The 19228-nt window shown below is 46.0% G+C and overlaps 2 protein-coding genes across 2 annotated transcripts in view; one reads left to right on the forward strand and one right to left on the reverse strand.

Annotated features, from left to right (window-relative positions):
- LOC131265843 (coronin-1C-A-like) overlaps positions 1-14690 on the forward strand; it is a 32631-nt gene extending 17941 nt beyond the window's left edge. The window contains exons 2-8 of the mRNA XM_058268175.1: positions 10344-10541; positions 11306-11608; positions 11685-11999; positions 12074-12623; positions 12694-13097; positions 13183-13374; positions 13505-14690. Of these exons, the coding sequence (XP_058124158.1) occupies positions 10344-10541; positions 11306-11608; positions 11685-11999; positions 12074-12623; positions 12694-13097; positions 13183-13374; positions 13505-13639 (2097 nt within the window). The 3' untranslated portion in view covers positions 13640-14690. The remainder of the gene's footprint in view (positions 1-10343; positions 10542-11305; positions 11609-11684; positions 12000-12073; positions 12624-12693; positions 13098-13182; positions 13375-13504) is intronic.
- Positions 14691-15673: 983 nt separating this feature from the next.
- On the reverse strand, positions 15674-18928 carry LOC131265448 (U-scoloptoxin(05)-Sm1a). Its single transcript, XM_058267713.1, has 4 exons — positions 18860-18928; positions 18590-18782; positions 16839-17000; positions 15674-16146 (listed from the first exon to the last, which is right to left on the reverse strand). Exons 2-4 carry the CDS (start codon positions 18639-18641, stop codon positions 15923-15925), a joined length of 438 nt encoding a protein of 145 aa, XP_058123696.1. The 5' UTR covers positions 18642-18782; positions 18860-18928; the 3' UTR covers positions 15674-15922.
- Between the last annotated feature and the right edge of the window lie 300 nt (positions 18929-19228).

Genomic DNA, 19228 nt, shown 5'->3' on the forward strand with positions numbered 1-19228 from the left:
TTTATCGCCAGCCAAAAGGCTCACCGAAAAAGCCTCTACCAGGGGTGTCAAACATGCGGCCGGCAAGAACATTGGATTCGGCCCGCGACCCCTTTGAAACAATACATCGAAAGTTTGGATCCTCGAGTATTGGCTTTCGTTTGAATAGCGAAATATTTTTGTAAATGGTTTCACGAACTCCGAATTGCAAGAGAACTGAACGAACGTCAATTTAAACAATTTCTATAAGAAAGTGATATAAAACCTTGATCCAAATCACGCCGATAGATGGCGGTTGACAAAAGCAAAGGTTTTACACAAATTATTGTAGACAAGCGAATAAATAGTTTTCATAGAAAACAAACGTTATGAACTACAAGAGCATTCTTATTAAAATAACAGATGTAATAATGCACCTCGTATAATACACTGTTTTCAGGGCCAATTCGTCGGCATCAAGCTGCTCTTTGCCAGTAGTAGGCAGTGAATTGCACGCGCAAGGTTTTTGTTTGGCATCGTTAGGAACCAGTTTGGGTTTGTTAAGTTTAACTTTGCCGTTATCGGTAGCAACATTGGCGCGACAACAACGCGACCTTTTCTCGTAGCGCCAATGTTGCTACCGATAACGCCAAAGTTAAACTTAACAAGCCCAAAGTGCTTCCTAACGAAACCAAACAAAAGTCGTGCGCGTGCAATTGACTGCCTAATACCAACGAAGAGCAGCTTGATGCCGACGAATTGGCCCTGAAAACAGTGTAAAATAAACTTGATTTGAATTCGTTAAAATTTAGAAAACGATTGATCATAAGACCTTCTCTTTTACTTGAAATTGTATATGTTATATGAAGTAATATAATATAAACAAGATTGCCTGTTAAGATAAAACCACACTGATAAGAACACGAGTTTGACATCGCTGGCCTATCACCTTCCGCGAGACTTTTCGCGATGATGCGATGCGAGAGTCGCGCTTCCATGCGCGATATCTCATCGTGAGACCGGCGAGCGTGAGAAGAGCGAGCGCGATAAGTGGTCCGCGGAGAAAGCATCATCAGCAGCAGCGAGTATCGGAAAATAGTATCGAAAGCAACCTGCTGACGGTTTGGGATTCCAGTTTACGTTCGGCGTTAGATACGTTCGGTTCGGTTTTTCGACGCCGCGCTATAGTTCCGTCCCTTAACGACGCGAGGCTTTTCCGGTGCGCTTAAAGAGTAGATAGATTTCTCCTCCTACGATATCTGGTTGGGAAATACACCTGCCGCTGGTGTCTTTAGAGCAGTCTCCAGCACATGTGGGGGAAAGCAGACTTTCAGCATTTCGGGTTTCCCTTTCCAAAGAACTAGGATCACTATGGAAACATCTCCTCCTCGTAGAGAGTGAAAGTGGCGATAAAGCTGAATTGATTTAGGGTTCATTGTGTTACAGTTCACTTCTAATAGTGCATTGAGTGAAACTATGAAATTCGTTGAGTTTTTCCATGAAAATGGTCACTCGTATCCTTTTCCATCCCGTTTGTATATGTATGAGTTGAACGTGAAAAACATCCAACCAACACAACCTTTCAGAAAGTGTCATCGCGTTGCGAAAATACTACTCCCTCGCGTGCTTTTCACGTTTTTACCCACTGGGGGGAAAAAAGGATTCTCCAATTGATCCAGCTCGCGTTTGTGTATTTGTGTGTTCGTGTCTTCCCCGTCGACATCCGGTGGAATTTACTCTATTCTCATTTATTTTTTATTTGTCTGACAAACGGACGCGCTTCGTCCTTGTTCCAGTGCGGCATATCTTAGCGTAGTGTTAGTGTGTTCGCGCACTTTGGAGCATGTGTAGTACGGGGAAGGGGGGAGTGTAGTAAAATGTTCCCTTTAACACCCACCCACCGCATCGAACAACAAAGTGCCGAATGACGGAGAAGTGATGGTAGTGTTAGTAGTAGGCCCTTTTTGTGGCTTGCTCTAATGTGTTTTTTTTGGTTTACCACCGGTGAAATAAAATCGAACCAACTGCACAAGTGCACACAATCCTAGTGGCAGATAGGAGTAACAGTTGGGGAACGCAATGGTGACTCCTTGGAAAAACCCGTCAGTAGAATGAAAATCACTCCACTGTTGGGTTACATCATTCGATTCTCGTTTTCCACGCAAGGAGGCATCTTGATTTCTTGTGCTTATAGTAGATGTGTTTAAAGTCCATTTTTCTTTCTAGAGGTGTGACGCGAATCCGTGTGTGTGTACGTGTTCATAAATCCGTGCATAGTTTTTAAAAGCACGAAAGAATAAGAAAAATTACCCAAAGTCCGCGTGACAATCAACCAGTGAATTAAGTGATTTTTGTTTGCCTTCGTGAAGAAAGGATATCGATTCCAAGGCGGTGTTTGCAGTAGTGTTAACCAAGAAAAGCGAGCACGAAAAGTGTCGCAAACCGCATTCGGCGTATCCTAAAAACAAACCCCAACAACAACTCGCAAGTGCCTGCTCTTACACTTGCCAAACACTCCGTTTCACTCTTACTTTCGTCAACAACAGCAGATAAAAGTATCATACATTCACAATGAGTAGTGTGTGCACCCGTTCTTCGACGTTCAATGTAAATTTATCGAATTTTTAATTCTGCTTTTCACATAACGCATCATCCTTCCTTACATAAATATTCTTCTTTTTTAATCAATACCCAACCAAGAAAATTACCCAAGAGGAAAATCCTTTCCCTATGTTTAAACCACTGAGTAGTGGGTGGTATTTAAAGGATCCGTCAGATGTAGGCACACGGTTGAGTCATATTTTCGCACCAGTTGCATTGCCTTATGTTTCCTTACTTTCCCACCCCTCTCTGCCATCAACCTTTTCGACGACAGCTGGTGTCGATGGAATTACGGCTTCGCTAAATGACGTGTTCGAACCCCAAATTTATCGCTCGAAGTTCAATCTCTTCGATGTCTTCACCATCTTTTCCGCGTTAAAGCAATAGTGTGCGGCAAGTGTTATATGATTTATTGAGCTTTTGCTATTCCGGTTGTGTTATAAATCGTATCTATCGACAAATGTTTCTCATAGGCTTATGCTACCGAACACCATTTAGGTTTATTTTTCACCCAAATAAATTACTGCTTTGTGTTTATGTGTGATTTAGAGCTCATTGAACTCCACTGGGGAACAAATACAATATTTATCGGACACCCAATGGGAGCAATTTTGACTCATTGGGCAGAAAATCTTTTTCCAAAAACTATTACCAATCATCACTATTCAACCCTTGGTTTTTTTGTGGGCAGGAGTTTTTGTGTTCATAATAACTCACCGATTAGTTTTTCATGCTTATTTAGCATGAAACATCAGTGGTAGTGATTTTGCTCCGCTTGGTTTAACACTCCATCAAACTAAAGACCAGGCAAGCGGAAGATGCCCCGCACATGGATAACATTTTCATGTAAACATAATGTTTTCCGAGTCATTAGAGATATTTAACAAAACCATCTGCAAAATAGTGACTCTTTGCTAAGCTTTAAACGTTGCATTTTCATGAAGGATGCAAAGGTTGCGAAATATTTCTATTGATCAGATACATTTGCTCTTGTGTCTTTGTTGTTAAGATCCTTTAAATACCGCTCATTCAGCATTTCCTTTGAGTTATATTAAAGTAGAACAAAGTTTTCTCGACTGTCCCTTCTCCACGCATGCTCTCGTGTGCGTATCCTGCGTAAACCTCTATCTATCCTCTCCATCATCCCAAATGTCTCCCTTTGACGTCAGCAACACTTCAAGGCCATCGTGCTTTTTGGGGCACCATCAGCATCATCGTCCTCCCGGAAGATACCCGTAAGTCAGCCCTTTCTGGGCCGGGAGTCCTTTTCCCTCGTGCCGCACGAAATTGTACTACAAAGACAAGAAGAAAAAATACCGGATGCCACAAAAGATATGTCCCTTGACACCTTGCCAACATCGAGAAACAGTTTCCCGAAAACGCTTTGTAATCGATTGAAGCTGAGGCGGAGGGATCCCCGGAAAAAATGGATCATCGTTTGCCAAACGTCCTTGCCCGCGTCCCTACGAACCTCGTTTTTTCCTTCGTCCCAGCAGGAACTGCATGCTGTGTGAGTGTTGGTCAGGTTGGTTTTAAAGTTTTCTCTGGTCCACTCTCGGGAAAGGATGTGGTTGCGGAAAAATGTTCGTTATCGCAAACGTTGCGCCAGTATGTCAAGGACGTGCACGTTTGACCGCGGGGCCGAAGGAAGGCCGCTGGGGGTGGGGTTGGGCAAGGGAAATTTATATTCTTCACTGCAGCATCGAAGCTGCAAAAGTTTTCCAAATAACGGAGAAGAGGGAAAAAGAAAGCTAGAGGGATTTTCAGCATAACAAACATGGGTTGGAAAATAAAGGGAATTTTCTCATCGCTTTTAAACAGAAGTGATTTTTAACATTACCATATTTTGTAAACTCAACTACATTTTTTTTAGGAAGCTTTTCCGGAGCGAATTAAATTCGAATCTTTTATTTAACCTTTGAATCGTCCTGTAAGCAAACGAAAAAAGATGTTCATCTATAATCAATTATTGATCGTACCTTATGTGACCACTCGGACCAAAAATGGCCCCGCAAAGACGTTCTGCTTACGGAACATCTTATTACAACCCCTTTGGGATTGGCGCATGTCTGCATGTTTGCGTGCCACGACGACGCAGACCAGCATATAAAACGCCGGCATTGGATTAAACGATTCCTCCGCATGGCGGGGGGAAAAAGAAATCAATGCAAACACACCTGTATTTTGGACTCGAACTCGCCATTGCCGAGATTTCGCGGAATAAACCGGCTCCTTCTCTCGGTACGGTTACGTTCGTTGCGCCCGGTGGGCCTCTATGTCTATCGATTGGGAGGAAGTGATTTCCACCCCACTATCCCTTTTGCTACCGCCACTCCCTCCCTCGCCACGACGACGAGTTCAAGCACGCGGTGCCGAACCACTTTCACTCTAATCGAACCAACCTCCCGTTCGGCGACGAAATCTCGTTTGTCCCCTCGCCAGGGGGAGGGGAAAAGGAAAAACTCCGGCAGAATCAGTTCCAATGACACCCGAGACAAACCTGCCCGCGAGGTTGTTGTCGTTGTCGTTGTACCTACCACTTCCGGCCGGAACGAATCATTTCCGATGTGACGCAAAGTGGAAGTCGCTTTTAAAGCGCCCGGTGGAAAACATCCAAGACTTTGTCAACTGCTAATGTTGCAAGGGGGGTTGATGCTCTAAACGAACCGACCGGGGAAAAGGTAGAGGATGGCATCGCTTTTAGTCACCTCCCCGTACTTCGGAGAGCTCGGAGCGAAACACTTTGGCTTGGATGGGATGGGATTGATGATGAGACGAACCTGAACCGGGTTTGCCCTTTTCTCCTCCCTCCTCCCCCATCCAAGCCGCCATTAGTGCGCGAATCGAGGCGTGAAATTTCACATTTCCCTCCCTCCGCCACCCCCCAGGTGTTGTGAGGGGAGGAGAAGCTCATCAAGCCCGACTGTTGGTGTCATTTAGCGGACCTAACGGTGCGTTTTTGATCACACCGAGTGGCTTCACTCTGATGGACAAGCTTCAGGAAAGGAGGAAAAACACCTGTTTTGTTTTTTTTTCAGGGTGGTAAATGTTGTATGTTGCCCACTCACGATCATTGACTCGTTGGGAGTTGAGTGATTTATTTTTCTTCTAATCAACTTTGCGATCAGAGATAAAGGGGTGAATAAACATGGACGTGGACAGTTCTATTCAGTTGGGAAAAGCATAAATTTTTACATTGTTTTCATAAAGTTTGACCGGGTTTCATTTGGGTTCATATTTTGAATGCAGTGCGGATAAAATAACACACATTTGGATTTCAAACAGCACTCCGAAGAAAATATTCGATTCAAAATTGTAAAGAGGGAACAAAATAGTACAGAAATAAATTGAAGGATTTATAATAAGGTGTACTTTTTTAATCATATTTTCTTCATAAAAAAGTAGGCAAAGACAAACTTCTTACTCGGTTGTTAACGGTCAGTTTTGTCCTTTCACTAACCCTTTCACGACCAAGGTAAATATTTTTCCCATCTACAAAACTCGCTACTGTTTATTCAACTAATATAAACGCGATACTTTTGAAACGAAACATCCAAGGAAAACATTATGTCAAAGGCGGCAAATGTCTTTCTGCACGAATAAACAAAAAAGAACTATCAAAATTAATTGCTCCAAAACCAAACCATTCGTGCCGTTTAACCAACAATATTTTGGAAAGTTGTTTCACAGAAATGGCTAAGATTTTTTTTGTTTTGAGAATTTTTAATATGTAATTTGTATTGGAAATCAAATAAAAGAAATATAATAGGGACAATATTGCCCATGAAATTATAAAAAAAACTTACACAGACTGCTTAGGTTTCTCTGGTGATATTCTTTTATGTTACACCCCAAATAGCCATAATATTGTGTTGTATTGCCAACTTTAGTCCTGATTAGCTTATGGTCCTGAAAGGGTTAACGCATAAATTCACTAAACCACGCTCATCAAGCCACCCGTGAAAAGTGTAACCTATAACATATTTCACAACCTTGTCCGTCAATCATCCGCCGACTGCGCAATGATTGATAAGCGCGGACTGCAAAAAAATGCATTTCCCCCAACTCAACCTCCTCTCACCCTGTTCCGGAAAACGCATCGCCGGTATCGAGCAATCCTTCAGGCCAGATACCGAGGGTTTATACATTACGTAGCACTCGGTGGGGAGGGGGAGCATCCGAGATGGACACGCGAGATGCGGTGTGGGATCGGTTACACAATTGTACCGATGCTTCCTTCCTTCCTTCCTCCCCAAACCAATTAGTTTTCCCAGCGATCGTCCGATGTTTCTCGCTCGTCGTCGGACACATTTTCTTTCGTTGCGTGGCGCAACCCAATGAAGAAACCCCATGGCCAATGGGTCTCGTCGACATCGTAAGAGTCGCTTTAATTGATGTGGACTTTGTTGTTTGTTCGTGTAATGTATTGTTTCTGCTTTCGGGGGTTTTTCTTCTCCTCCACTTTTTGGCGACCGGAATTCGTTGGGTTATCACATAGGTCGGCTGTCGTCATTTCGGGCATTTTCGTTCGCGATTTTCCCCGTATCAATCATCACACCCCCCATACCGTGGGGTGGTTCGTCATCTCTTGTTGGACGCTGAAATCGAAACACTCATCCAACAACGAGCGCCAAAGAAAGGATCTCGAGTGCGTGGTCGATCCTCAAACAGGTTGCATAAAAGAAATCCAAATCGAACGCCTTTCCCTACCCATTGTTGCCAACGGTGGTGGTGGTGGTTTTGTCGGCGTTTTCCTCCCCGCATGTTTTGTTTTTCTGCCTCGCATTTGCCCCTAAAAAGGCCATTACGGCGGATCTTGGCTTTATTGTACCACCAAATCGAGTGTTTCGTTCCATCGAGGGTTTCTTTCTCTAGGACTTAATCGTTCGAACCTGTTCCGAAAGTGCCCCGGGAAACGGGATCACCTAACGACGAACGAAGAACCTGTCGCGGTTCCGGATGGCAAAAATAGCAATCGTCGGATTAAAAGTCCTCGAGGAGAGTTTAAAATCGACACCGTTTAGTCAAACAAAAGGGAACGACAAGGAAGACGGACACAAACTTCACCTATGTTTGTCTTACTTTCTGTTTCTATTTCCAGCTAGTTCCGTGGACCAACGAAAAATCAACATCCATCTTTCGATTTCTCGTTGTAGTTGCTCCCGTTTTTTTTTTGTTTTTAACATCTCTTTCTTCTCCATTTCTCTATTCCACTGTTTTGCTTCCTTACCTTTCCGTGTGGTGTTGTTTTACTTACGTTAATTTGCTGGACATTCATATGGTTATTTGGGCGCCAGCTTGAATGTGCCCGTGTGTGTGTGTGTTTGTGTTTTATGCTGTTGCGTTGTGATCGGCCGTCGAGCCGCTTCCGATCATAATGATAGGTACTTTCTAAAAAAAAAAACCCCCATCAGCATATCCTCTCTCGGTCGCTTTTTCTCGCCATGTAGGCGCACGACCCCTAAGGGGCAAGGGGTGGGTATACATATGTTGGCCCCCAGGGAGGAACGTTTGAAGTGGTGGCACAAAGTTGGCAACAAATAGCGCCGCCACCGAGAGAGAGGGAGAGGGAGTCCAACAAACATCAAAGCCGATTCTCAGCCGGTTTTTCTATTATTTCTTTTTCATCATTCGAGATCGATCGTTTGTGTTGAGCGGGGTTAGGGGAGCACTTTTCTTCTAGGAGCATAACACACATGATTGATCGCTACCATTGGCTTCCTTTTTTCGGTTCGGCGGATCGGTTGGGGGTTTACATTTTCATCCTTTGCCAATCCGATGTACGGATTCTCCCTTTTTCATTTCACTCTCAATGGTGGAAAGGAAAGAGGTGTCACGCGGGGAGGAGGGAAATCTTCACCGAGGACCGCTCAGTACGCTTCATCTCGCGTTTATGCACTTCTCAGCCGGGGTTTTCACCATTTGCTTCTTTTCCGTTTCGCGATTTGATTAGAGTTTTGAATTTTACTTTTAATTTCGTCTTACCTCGCGTGTTTTCTTATGCTGTTTTTCGGCTTTTTTTTTGTTTTTCTTATTTTTCATTTGTTTTTCTTTTTCGTTTCTATTTTCTTTTCCGTTTCTTTCGCAGATTGTCTCAATTTCACCACCCTTTGGCCCCCCCGGCGGGGGGGTGGCGAAATTGTCTGCTCGTTCGCCCGAAACGCACCCCGCCGGCGTATTTTGCTTGTCTTGTTGTTGTTTTTTTGTCGTCGTCGTTGTTGTTGTTGTTTTGGGGTGCTTTTTGTCGATAGAGAAGAGATGAAGACTCTTTAATCATCGAGCGATCGCCGTGCGAACCCCTTCGAGGTTACGAGGATGGTTGAAAATGGCGAAGTAAAAGGGCAACACTCCAGAGAAGCTGCACACTACAAAACCCCGCCAGATGGCGGAGAGAAGGCGTCCCTATCTGGGAATGTTTTGAAGAAGGCCCCCCTACGGTACACTTCAGTTTTTGCAGGTGCCATCCAACAACACCCGACGACCCGGTAAAGCCATCTTTTAACGGGGTTTTTCGCATTAGTTAACCCAGAGTGTAAAACGCACATGGCGCAAACGATGGAAAACGAAATGGGTGAAGCAAAACGCGAGCGATCGATTCGCTTGCGCAAAAAAAGACGAGGCGCAATTCCCGTGTCGAATTCATCATAGACGGAAAAGGGAAAACGAAGACCAGCAAAACCCTCGAAGCCACGAACGATTAACGGAAACACCCAGCCCGAAGATGGGTCGGAAATGGCCGGCATGGAGGAAAGGGTACGTCCCGGAGTCAATCTCCTCGGAGGCAGCGGGCCCCGACTGACATTAGATACCTTCGGAAAACTGAATGGAAATGAATCATCTTCTTCCGGGCAGCATCATCGAGGAGAAAAAAGGGAAAACATCAACAAAGCCAAACTCATTACCATTAACCTCTGGTTAATGTTTTTCATTGGGCATCGGACGATCGGCTTCATCATCATCATCACCATCGACACCACGTCCCTGTGGACCATCTATCAAATCCAATGTGTCTGGAACAAGAAGCCTAATGGTGTTATACTACCTTCGAGAGCCGAAAAACACCGAGAGAAAAAGAGGTTGCCGGCGGAAGAAAGAGTTAGTTGATCTTCGGCTCTGGCTTAAGCCGGGAAAAACAAGTCCAAAGCAAAACAACGGCACATAAAATAAGATCGACCCATCAACCTACTGTTAATCAGCGAGGCGAAAGTTCCAGCCAAGTCTACCAATCAACAGGCCGGGCCTGCTTTAATATCCGGAGCAAACCAAAAAAGGAACCTATTTTCCTCGTAATCAACATTCGGGAAACCGGCTACCGGCCGCATCTTCTATCCCCCCACCCGAACTAACCGGTTGAGTTCGCAAGGAGAATAGACACATTGATTAGTACTTTCTACCTATTTTACTCACCTTGCGGAAGGACCAACACCAACCAACAGACAACCAAATACTTTTGTGGCATTCCGACGAAAGGGGTTTCACTTTGCCGTCGTTGACCTCAAATCCGTCCTCCTTGAATCCTTCTCGCACAAGGTTCCCTCTTTGTAGTTGATAGGCTAATACTTCCTTTTTTAATCCTCATTCCATCCTTCAATGTCCTACACGCATTTTAAGGACCCCCGGAAGGATCCACCAAGCCCGGGAGAAAACGGAAAGGTGGAATCTTTCGGCGTGTCCTTAATGGCGGGTGTTTTTAATTTTGTGAACTTTCATTTCTTCTCTCTCTCTGGTGTTTGTTGTTCGCTTATTGCGCGTAAACTAAACCATGTGTGCTTAAATCAAACCAGTTCGGCGGAACTCGTAGCGAGTTCGTCGGCAAACTAAGGGCCCTCTGCGAGGCGGGCGGTGTAACCGGGCTCGCCGGAAGCGGTGGAGGAGGTACAGGCGGTGGTGCTGCGGGTGGTGGAGCGGAAAGCGAGAAGCGCATCAGCAAGAGCACCGACGACATCGCGGACAGTGACGAGCGCGACATGACCAACACACAGGTAACCACCTCCAACAACCTCCGAGCATCAAACAACCATCAAACCGAAAAGTACTTCTACGTATGGAGATGTCTCAAGCGTTCCTAACCTAACACTTTTTTATTATCCTGTAGAACTAACAAGTTGTAGGAGGGTTCGAATGCTATGAGACTTGGGATGGCTGGGAGTTCCTATAACGACGTACTATCTGAAAATCGGTTTACATCCTCCGCTTAATTGTTAAAAACTATCTACAACTGAACAGTTCTTTTCTCTCGACACCTTTTAATCTTCCAATCAACTTTGTGCCATCGTTGTTGTTCCAAAGTTTCTCCAAATCTTTTAGTTTTCGTTTTTCTTGTTGCAGTCTTGTACATAAACGCATTTCATCAACTCTTTCAATAAACCTGTTTCCGATTTAGCTACAGGAAAAGCTACCTATAAGTTCTCTTAATCAATCTAGATTGCCTTGGAATACCCAAACAATTTAACAATTAAACGATCTGTCATACTTCAATATGGTCATCTGTCATCTTTCAATAGACTTTCCAACGTTGTTGTGCTAAATGTTCTTCAAAAATCGGTGCAGAAAGTCTAGTACACTCCAATTTCAATATTCTAGTACTTGCAAGTTATCTACAAGTGATACTATTGTGTATAAACACTTTAATACTTTTTTCAACTAACCTCCAATTAACCTGCACCAAAAACTGAACTAAATCCCCCTATGTTGCTTGACGTGCCTCTAAGACAAAACTCTTTTCTTCACCCCACCCTCGTCACAGCTATGGTTCCGTGGCGTACGGCCATCCAAGTTCCGGCACGTGTACGGCCTGCCGACGCGCAAGGAGTGCTGCTACACGGACATCAGCGTCGTCCGGAGCGGCAACGATGGCAACTTCTGCGCGGTCAACCCGACCTTCCTGGCGATCGTGGCCGACACGACGTTCGTGGTCATCCCGCTCGGCATGACCGGCCGCATCGACTTCCAGTGCTGCAAGGTGATCGGGCACGCCGGCCAGATACTCGATCTCAAGTGGAACCCCTTCGACGACCACATGATTGCGTCTGCCTCGGACGACTGCACGGTAAGTGTCTCTTCGTCAACGCCGTTCCCTCTCCGCTCGGTATTAACATTTACGTTGCGTTTTTTTCCGGTTGCAGATTAAAATTTGGAAAATTCCCGAAGGAGGACTGGCGACCAACTTGACCAGCTTCGAGACGGAGCTGGTCGGGCATAAGCGCAAGGTGCTGCATGTCGAGTGGCACCCGACGGCGGCCAACGTGTTGCTGAGTGCCGGGTTTGACCATACGGTTTGCGTGTGGGATACGGCCGCTCCGGCACTGCTGAACGTCATCGACTGCCACGTCGACATGATCTACAGTCTCGCGATCAACCGGGATGGATCGATGATTGCGACCACCTCGAAGGATAAGAAATTGCGCGTGATTGAACCACGGAGTGGTATCGTCGTATCGGTAAGGTTTCCAGGGCAACTCATTCTCTCCCTCCGCATGATATGCTGAGTCTCTGTTTTCTCTTACTTTTTTAGGAAGGTGTATGTCACCTGGGAACCAAGTGCTCGAAGGCCGTGTTCCTCGACAACAATCGTATCCTGACGACGGGCTTCTCGCGCCACTCCGACCGCCAGTACGCCGTCTGGGATCAGCACGACCTCCGGAAGCCGTTGGCACAGGAAGTGATCGACAGCTCGAGCGGAATCGTGACACCATACTACGACTACGATACGCGCATGGTCTATCTGGCCGGGAAGGGCGATGGAAACATCCGCTACTACGAGGTGGTGGACGAGCCGCCCTACGTGCACTACCTGAACCAGTTCCTCTCGGGACAGCCGCAGAAGGCGCTCGGGTTCATGCCGAAGCGCGGTCTGAACGTAAACCAGTGCGAAGTGTTCCGCTTCTACAAGCTGCACGCGGCCGGCAACGTTTGCGAGCCGATCGCGATGATCGTACCGCGCAAGTCCACCCTGTTCCAGAGCGATCTCTACCCGGACACGGTCGCGAACGTGCCGGCAATCGGGGCCAAGGAGTGGTTCCAGGGTCGCAACGTTCCACCGATGATGATGTCGATGCGCACTGGTAAGCAATCATAACGCCGAATGTGCGGAGGACAGTCACTAACCGTATTTTTCTCTCCACCTCCTCCCAGGTGAGTCCATTCCCGATGTGGCCAGCAATAAGTCGAACAATCGCACAAGCATCAACGCCACCATTGAAACGACGAAAGTGCAGCGTACGAATTCGATGCATTTCGCGAACGGCAACGGAAACACCGTTACGGCAACGAACGGTGCACACCATGCCCTCAACAACAATAACACCAACAACAGCAACAACAACAACAACAACGGCCCCGTCCAAAATGGCACCAAGGAAAGTGGCGGCGGTCACTTGAGCAATGGCAATGGCAACAACAATCTTCCGCTGAGCGCAAAACATTCCATCACCAACAAGGAGAACGAACAACAGCTCGACAACCGTAAGCTGGACAACAACACGAAAAAGTTTGCCTTCCTCTCGCAACCGACCATCCCCGACTATAGGCCACAAACGGTAGGGTGCACCTCGAATAATCTCGTTAGCTGAATCCATTACACGCTTAGGTAATAATTTCCGTTTCCGTTCGCTCCCCCGCCAGATTATCGAAAAGAGCCAGAAAACGTCCACCAACCAGAGTACAAAGTTCCACCAGCTGCAGGCCATCTTCGGGCAGCAGACGACCAACCACAAGGATATCGCCAACCTGCAGAACAACCTGCTCAGCAACTCGCGCAGCAGCTCCCGCAACAGCTCGCTCGAGAACATCAACCTGCTGAACTCGGAGAACGAGGTAAGGAACATGGCACCAGCCTACTACGATGACATACAATTCGTTTACAACTGACTTGTGGCTTATAGCCTACTACCACCAACTTTCTGTATCGTATTGCAAACACTAATGTTCTTCTCTCGTGTTGCAGCTTCGAAAGGCGTTCAGCAAGCAGGCGGAAGAAATCAAAAGCCTTCGCAAGTCGCTCAACGGCTCGGAAAAGCGGGTCCGCGAGCTCGAGGCGGAAGTGAAGCGATTGCAGCAACAGCTCAAACAGCACCAGTAAAGAAGGTCCTAGCGGCGGAGGCGGTGTGTGTGTGTGTGTGCGGTGGCATGGCAGATGGCCGATAGAGATCGCGATCGCGTAAGGAAAAACGTGCCGCCCACTTCCGCTTCCGGCCAAGCTTTTATTGTCGCTTCGGATACATTGTGATTGGGATTGTGATTCCGTTTTTGTTTGTTACGTATCATTTCATTACGTTGCCGGTTTGAAAAGACATGGAAGAGGAGGGCAGGAGTTTCGGAGGAGGCAAAAAGGCATGGAAGGATTTAGTTTAGCCAAGAGGGAATACCCAACCACGGGTTAACGTACGCATGTATGTATGTATGTTTGCATGGGTTTTTGTGTGCGTGTGTGTGTGTATGTGTGCTGGTACGTGTGCATAAAACGTATGTAAGAAGCAGCGAAACAGGAAAGAATGTAGTGTAATACGCACAGCTCTAGTTGTAGTAAGGTGAAGCAGGCACGTAAAGTAAACGAATTTTGCGACAGACGAGGGCGAAAGTTACCACTGGTGGTAGAATGTGACTAATTTATCACGACGAGACCCGGTCCTCGAAAAACGCAAAAGAGGTCGGTGCACCGAACGATTAATCGTGTGTTCAAGAAAACGAATGGAAAAGAACGAAGCAAGTACTGGAAGAAATCTTGTGACGAAAGCGCAATCGAATGCACTTTTATAGTGGTAGTCGACGAAGAAAATAACATGATGAACCCCTCTGCATGCTATAGAGACGCAAAAGAACCTTTTTTCAAAAAAGCCATTGAATTGTGTCTGCTCTCCCACGTAAAACAAAAAAACATAGACATGTTGTACAACCATAACCATAAAACTAAACACGAAACAGTCCGATATTTGTACTAGACTTCTTGCTTTTACAATGCGCGCAAGGATTCGGGGCGGAAACAAAACTGGAATTCGCATCAGTCCACGTGCTATCATACACATAATTGCTTTACAACATAAACGCAAGAGGAAAAATGGCCATCGAACGGCCTCTAAAGTAGCTTACGTATGTATATGAAGAAAGTAAATATATATATTTTTGTGTGCCTATCCGCTTGAAATTGAAATAAAACCCTTACCCCGCAATACCAAGCTTGTCCCCATGTGGGAGGATAGGTGGAATGGTGCGTGCTTACGATAGCGTTACATACATTACAGGGCTTTGCGCAAGACATACCGCTTCTCTACGGACCATTTCCCCCCGCATTCCCAGATCCAGCATTTATTCGCCAGTTGGTATTTTGCCCCCCCTGAACCGGTTAGACGGAGAAATGGACGACGGTCTGTTTTTCGTTTTTAAAAAGACGCTACACTTATGCCCCCTAGACATTACTATTTATGCTGAACCGCCCACCCAAACATGGGTTGGGTGGGAAGCAATAAGAGAACATTGTAATTGTAAGCCATGCGGAGGGCGACGATGAAACGGGGACGAGCCTGCGATAAAATGATAAACGCATGAAAATGTACGCATAAAATTAAACACAGAATTCCGCTACTAATATGTGAAACGCTAGAAATTTAAAATCGGCTGCAGCAGGACAGGAAAATGAACTGGAATAAAAAAAAGACAAAATATACAATTAAGGACAAACCAAAAATAATATGCTTTTTTGATTTATTTCACACCGCCCAAACCGAACCGAACCGAACGAAATCGATCCAAGCAAGCGGCGAAAGATGCGCGAAATCACGTCGTCGCCTGCCGTGATTTTAGCTTAAATTTCGATTTTGTAACAGGAGCCAAGGACTTCATAGGAGGTAACATGCCGACCAGGAGACGAGACACCAGCCGTCTCGCTCTGGCTCGTGTCGTCTACCCGATCGTATGATGATCCCCGCTCTGCACAACGTTTCGTCTCTTTCTCGCACGATGGCGCCAAAAAACAGGGACACCTCCTAGCATTCCTGCGATCCTGGTAGCGGACGTCAAGAAATCCGAAAATCACGTCGCTCCAGCGTGGGAATCTGATCCGAATCTTACGGGATCCTACGGGACTGGAAGCAATCACGGACGCAAATAAATTCGGTTGTTTTGACCGTTAACGGGTTTTTATTTTTATTTTTCATCGTCTTTTCCTTACCGAGAGGTCTTATCAAGCCTTATCCTACTCATTTAGAACAAACAAAAAAGTTAATGTTGGGCGGAATGTAAAAATGAACGTAGCACAAAACTTTCTTCTGTAAAGTTTTTGTCATTCTTCATGGAGGGAATAAAAATATCTAGGTCTAGATTGTTTTAAAATGCACCGACGCGTGGTGCACCCTTGCATGGTGATTGATTATTGCCTCCGGCCGGCCATAAACCATCCGATCAGCGGAAGTAGCGCCGTAACGATCGTGAGGCCAACCGTTCCGAACTGTGGCCGGTGTGCGGAATTGCAGCCATCCGAGTCGCAGGTGTAGATGCACGAACGGTACTCAATCTGGTCACCCGGGTTCCGCACGTAGTTGCAGTAGTTGCCAAGGTCCCTGGACGAGCAATACCGCTTGGCTCCGATGCCATCTGGATGGGAAAAAGGAGGGGAAACCAATTAGAAATGATACTTTATGAAAAGTACTCCAATCGTTTAAGGTGGACACAATCCCGCAAAAGCAAAAGCACGGTGCATATGGTAAAAATAAAGGATTAATTATTAATCTAACGACATTACGTTGAACTAGAGGCATGCGGAAAAGAACAAACTGAAAATGAGGATACACAACACCAAACCAAAAGGGAAACCAAAACGCGAACCATGCATTGCCGTCGACTTGATGCAGTACTCGGCCTCGAACACGTGATCGCACGGTTCCGGCTTGAAGGGGGACGCCTCGTCCGCGACCAGCATGTCCGAACAGTACATGGAGTGGGCGGACGAACACTGATAGCATAGGATACCGCTCGCTGAAACGGAAAGCGGCGTTAGGATGTATTATATACAGAGAAGCGCTAGATAGAAGAAGGTTATCTACAAGTAAACCGACCCCAAGGATTAAGTTATGGTTAAAGTATGTTGTTAGCCTTTTTTTGATTAAAGCAACGAAAGCACCTGAGAAAGGTTAGTTAGTTTGGTGAAAACTTTGTTTAATCGATTCGACATGCCGTTCGTCTACCGAATACTGCGTTAGTGTGTTCTCAGCCATGCACCGGATATTAGTTACAAAACGCCCGAACGGAGCAGATGAACGCAGTAGGCTTTTGGCAAGCGACGGTACCTTCGAAGCGACCGATATGCTTGATGCAATACTTCGCCCCGTACACGTTGGCACAGTCGACCGGCTTCAGGTCCGGCCGGTCGAAACGTTCGAACCATTCGCTGCACTGGAACGGCGTCGTCGAGTCCGTCGTGTTGCACACGAAGCAGCTGATGGCCATGGCTGGGATGTGGGAAGATAAGTTTGTTTTAACACACCGGTAATACAATTTCATGGCCGCGATGTCCAGGGATTTTTTCCTTTATAATTGTCATTCTACACAATTAGATTATTCTGAAACGCGCTCTGATACTGGTTTGAGTACCCAGTTAACAACCCTCTTCAATATGGAAAGATGTTTCAGCTTTGTAGTATCGCGCTCGGTAGTCCTTTCTTTTTTTGTTCTTAACCATTTTCCAAAGGATGGGACAAATGTTTGCTTCCCCACCAGACCCCACCCAGTGAAACTCGTCCGATGGTGAAACGTGAGATAATTATTTTAATGCCCCAAATCATCTCGTTTCCACGTCGGTGCGGAGAAAAAAATATGAAAGAGGACGACTCAGCGTTGAAACGATGCAACCGGAAACCGGTAAAACGGATTCCTACTATTCCTCGCAAAAACCGTCATACCGAATAAGCTTGTCGCTCGCACAATCCTCTCCTTTTTATGCGAATGTAATGCAGATTTAATCAGCTTAAAGTGCTTGTTCTCCGGCTCCGGCCTAGAGAGAGTGGAACAAATTAAAACAAATCGTTATCCTCCAATTGTGCCGCCGATTCACTTAACAATAAACGATCTACCGCCATCAACCGAGGGTGGCCACTTTGGTCGGTCCTTCAAAGGCTTGCTAGCGAATACTTCAATACGCTGAATGAAATAGAACCACCACCACTTTGCGTGTGCCGTGAAGTAGGCACGATTTCGGCGTACTTTTTGGAGGTGGAACTTCTAGCTGCCTTGGGCAAGTGGAAACAGATGAGTTTCTCAAGTATACTCCCATAAGCTCGCCGGTTTTATCTCCGTCTGGGTATCAAACATTTGTCTCGCCAGGAAGAGGACCGGTTCCGGTTTAGTCGAACGAATGAAGTGCAAACGAATCCATCTCGCTCGGCAAGTAACAAAGTCAAATAGACAAGTTCTGCTTGTTCACACAACCCCCGGCGGGTGAGCCAGTAAATCTTCCCCCTGCAAAGTGCTAACCGTGCAGCAATCACTGAAACTGAAAATAGTGCAACAAGGCAGGCGTTGAAGTTAGTCGTCGAGTGAGAAGTATGATGGAGGTTGGAACGGTTACCCTTTGGTTCCTCCGCTTTCGTTCCATGTTGTCTTGCTGTCGTTCGCGTAGTAACTTTTCCTTTCCATGCTGGGAACAATGTGGGCCATCATGCCACCGTCGGATTGACCGTTGATGTGGAAATGTGGCGATAAGGAAATTTGCATTCCACACAAATGGACCGAGGGCGGATATTGATGGTAAATGAATCAGTCCATCCTAGCTGCTGCGGAGTCGTGGCTGGAGCAAATTTTCAACAAATTTCAACTGGTCGTTATCCTTCACTTCGCGTAAAACATTTCTATTGATTCGGTAAGATTTTTCATCTATCTCACTGGCAACACTGTAGTGATCTCACCGATCGCGTCTCACTGCTGGGCGAGTCTCACCTGTTACGAATCACCCCCGTCAATTGACAAACAACCCCGTAAACGATCCCGCTGGGTAGGGAAATTGTAACACTTGTTTTTCCACAAACATATCGCCACCACTTACCACTTTCTGCGGCAGCTATTAGCAATACTGCACTGAGAGCGAAATGCTTCATTTTCGTTGATCTTTTCGTTCGGGGTAAACAATGAAAACACCCGCTTTCCTCGACAGCGCCCTTCTTTAGTTCGACCTCGCAGGCAACAACGCTTGCTGGAAGTGGGCCCTGCTTTTCGTTAGTTACCGTTGCCAAGGAAACCTGTAAACGAATTCACGAAACGAAACGAGCAATTAGGACACACAACTTACACGATTTACAAAACAATGGTCATTTACTTCCACTCAGCCTAATGTAAATTAACCCAACACACAACGCGACAACTGGTCTGCTTTGCTGATCCTCACCGTCTGTCATCAATTTGTACGAACCGTACGAAGATGAGAAGATCGCACCTTGTTCTGCTCACACGCATACACTCGAGCGGTTTGTGAGAAACACACGTGCGAGCAAAAGGTGAACTGTTCGCATCAAAACAATCCGAACGACTGAATGAAATACGGGATGCGATAATTATCCTTGCCGCCTTACCATTCGAATTCGATTAAGGACCCATATGCGCATGTGCGATGGAGTTCGGAAAAGGCAGACAAGGTGGAGAAAATCGTTCACGATATTCAATGAGGAAAAATTAACTTACTTGTGAT

This window comes from Anopheles coustani, chromosome 2 (assembly GCF_943734705.1).
Source record: "Anopheles coustani chromosome 2, idAnoCousDA_361_x.2, whole genome shotgun sequence".
NCBI lineage: Eukaryota > Metazoa > Arthropoda > Insecta > Diptera > Culicidae > Anopheles > Anopheles coustani.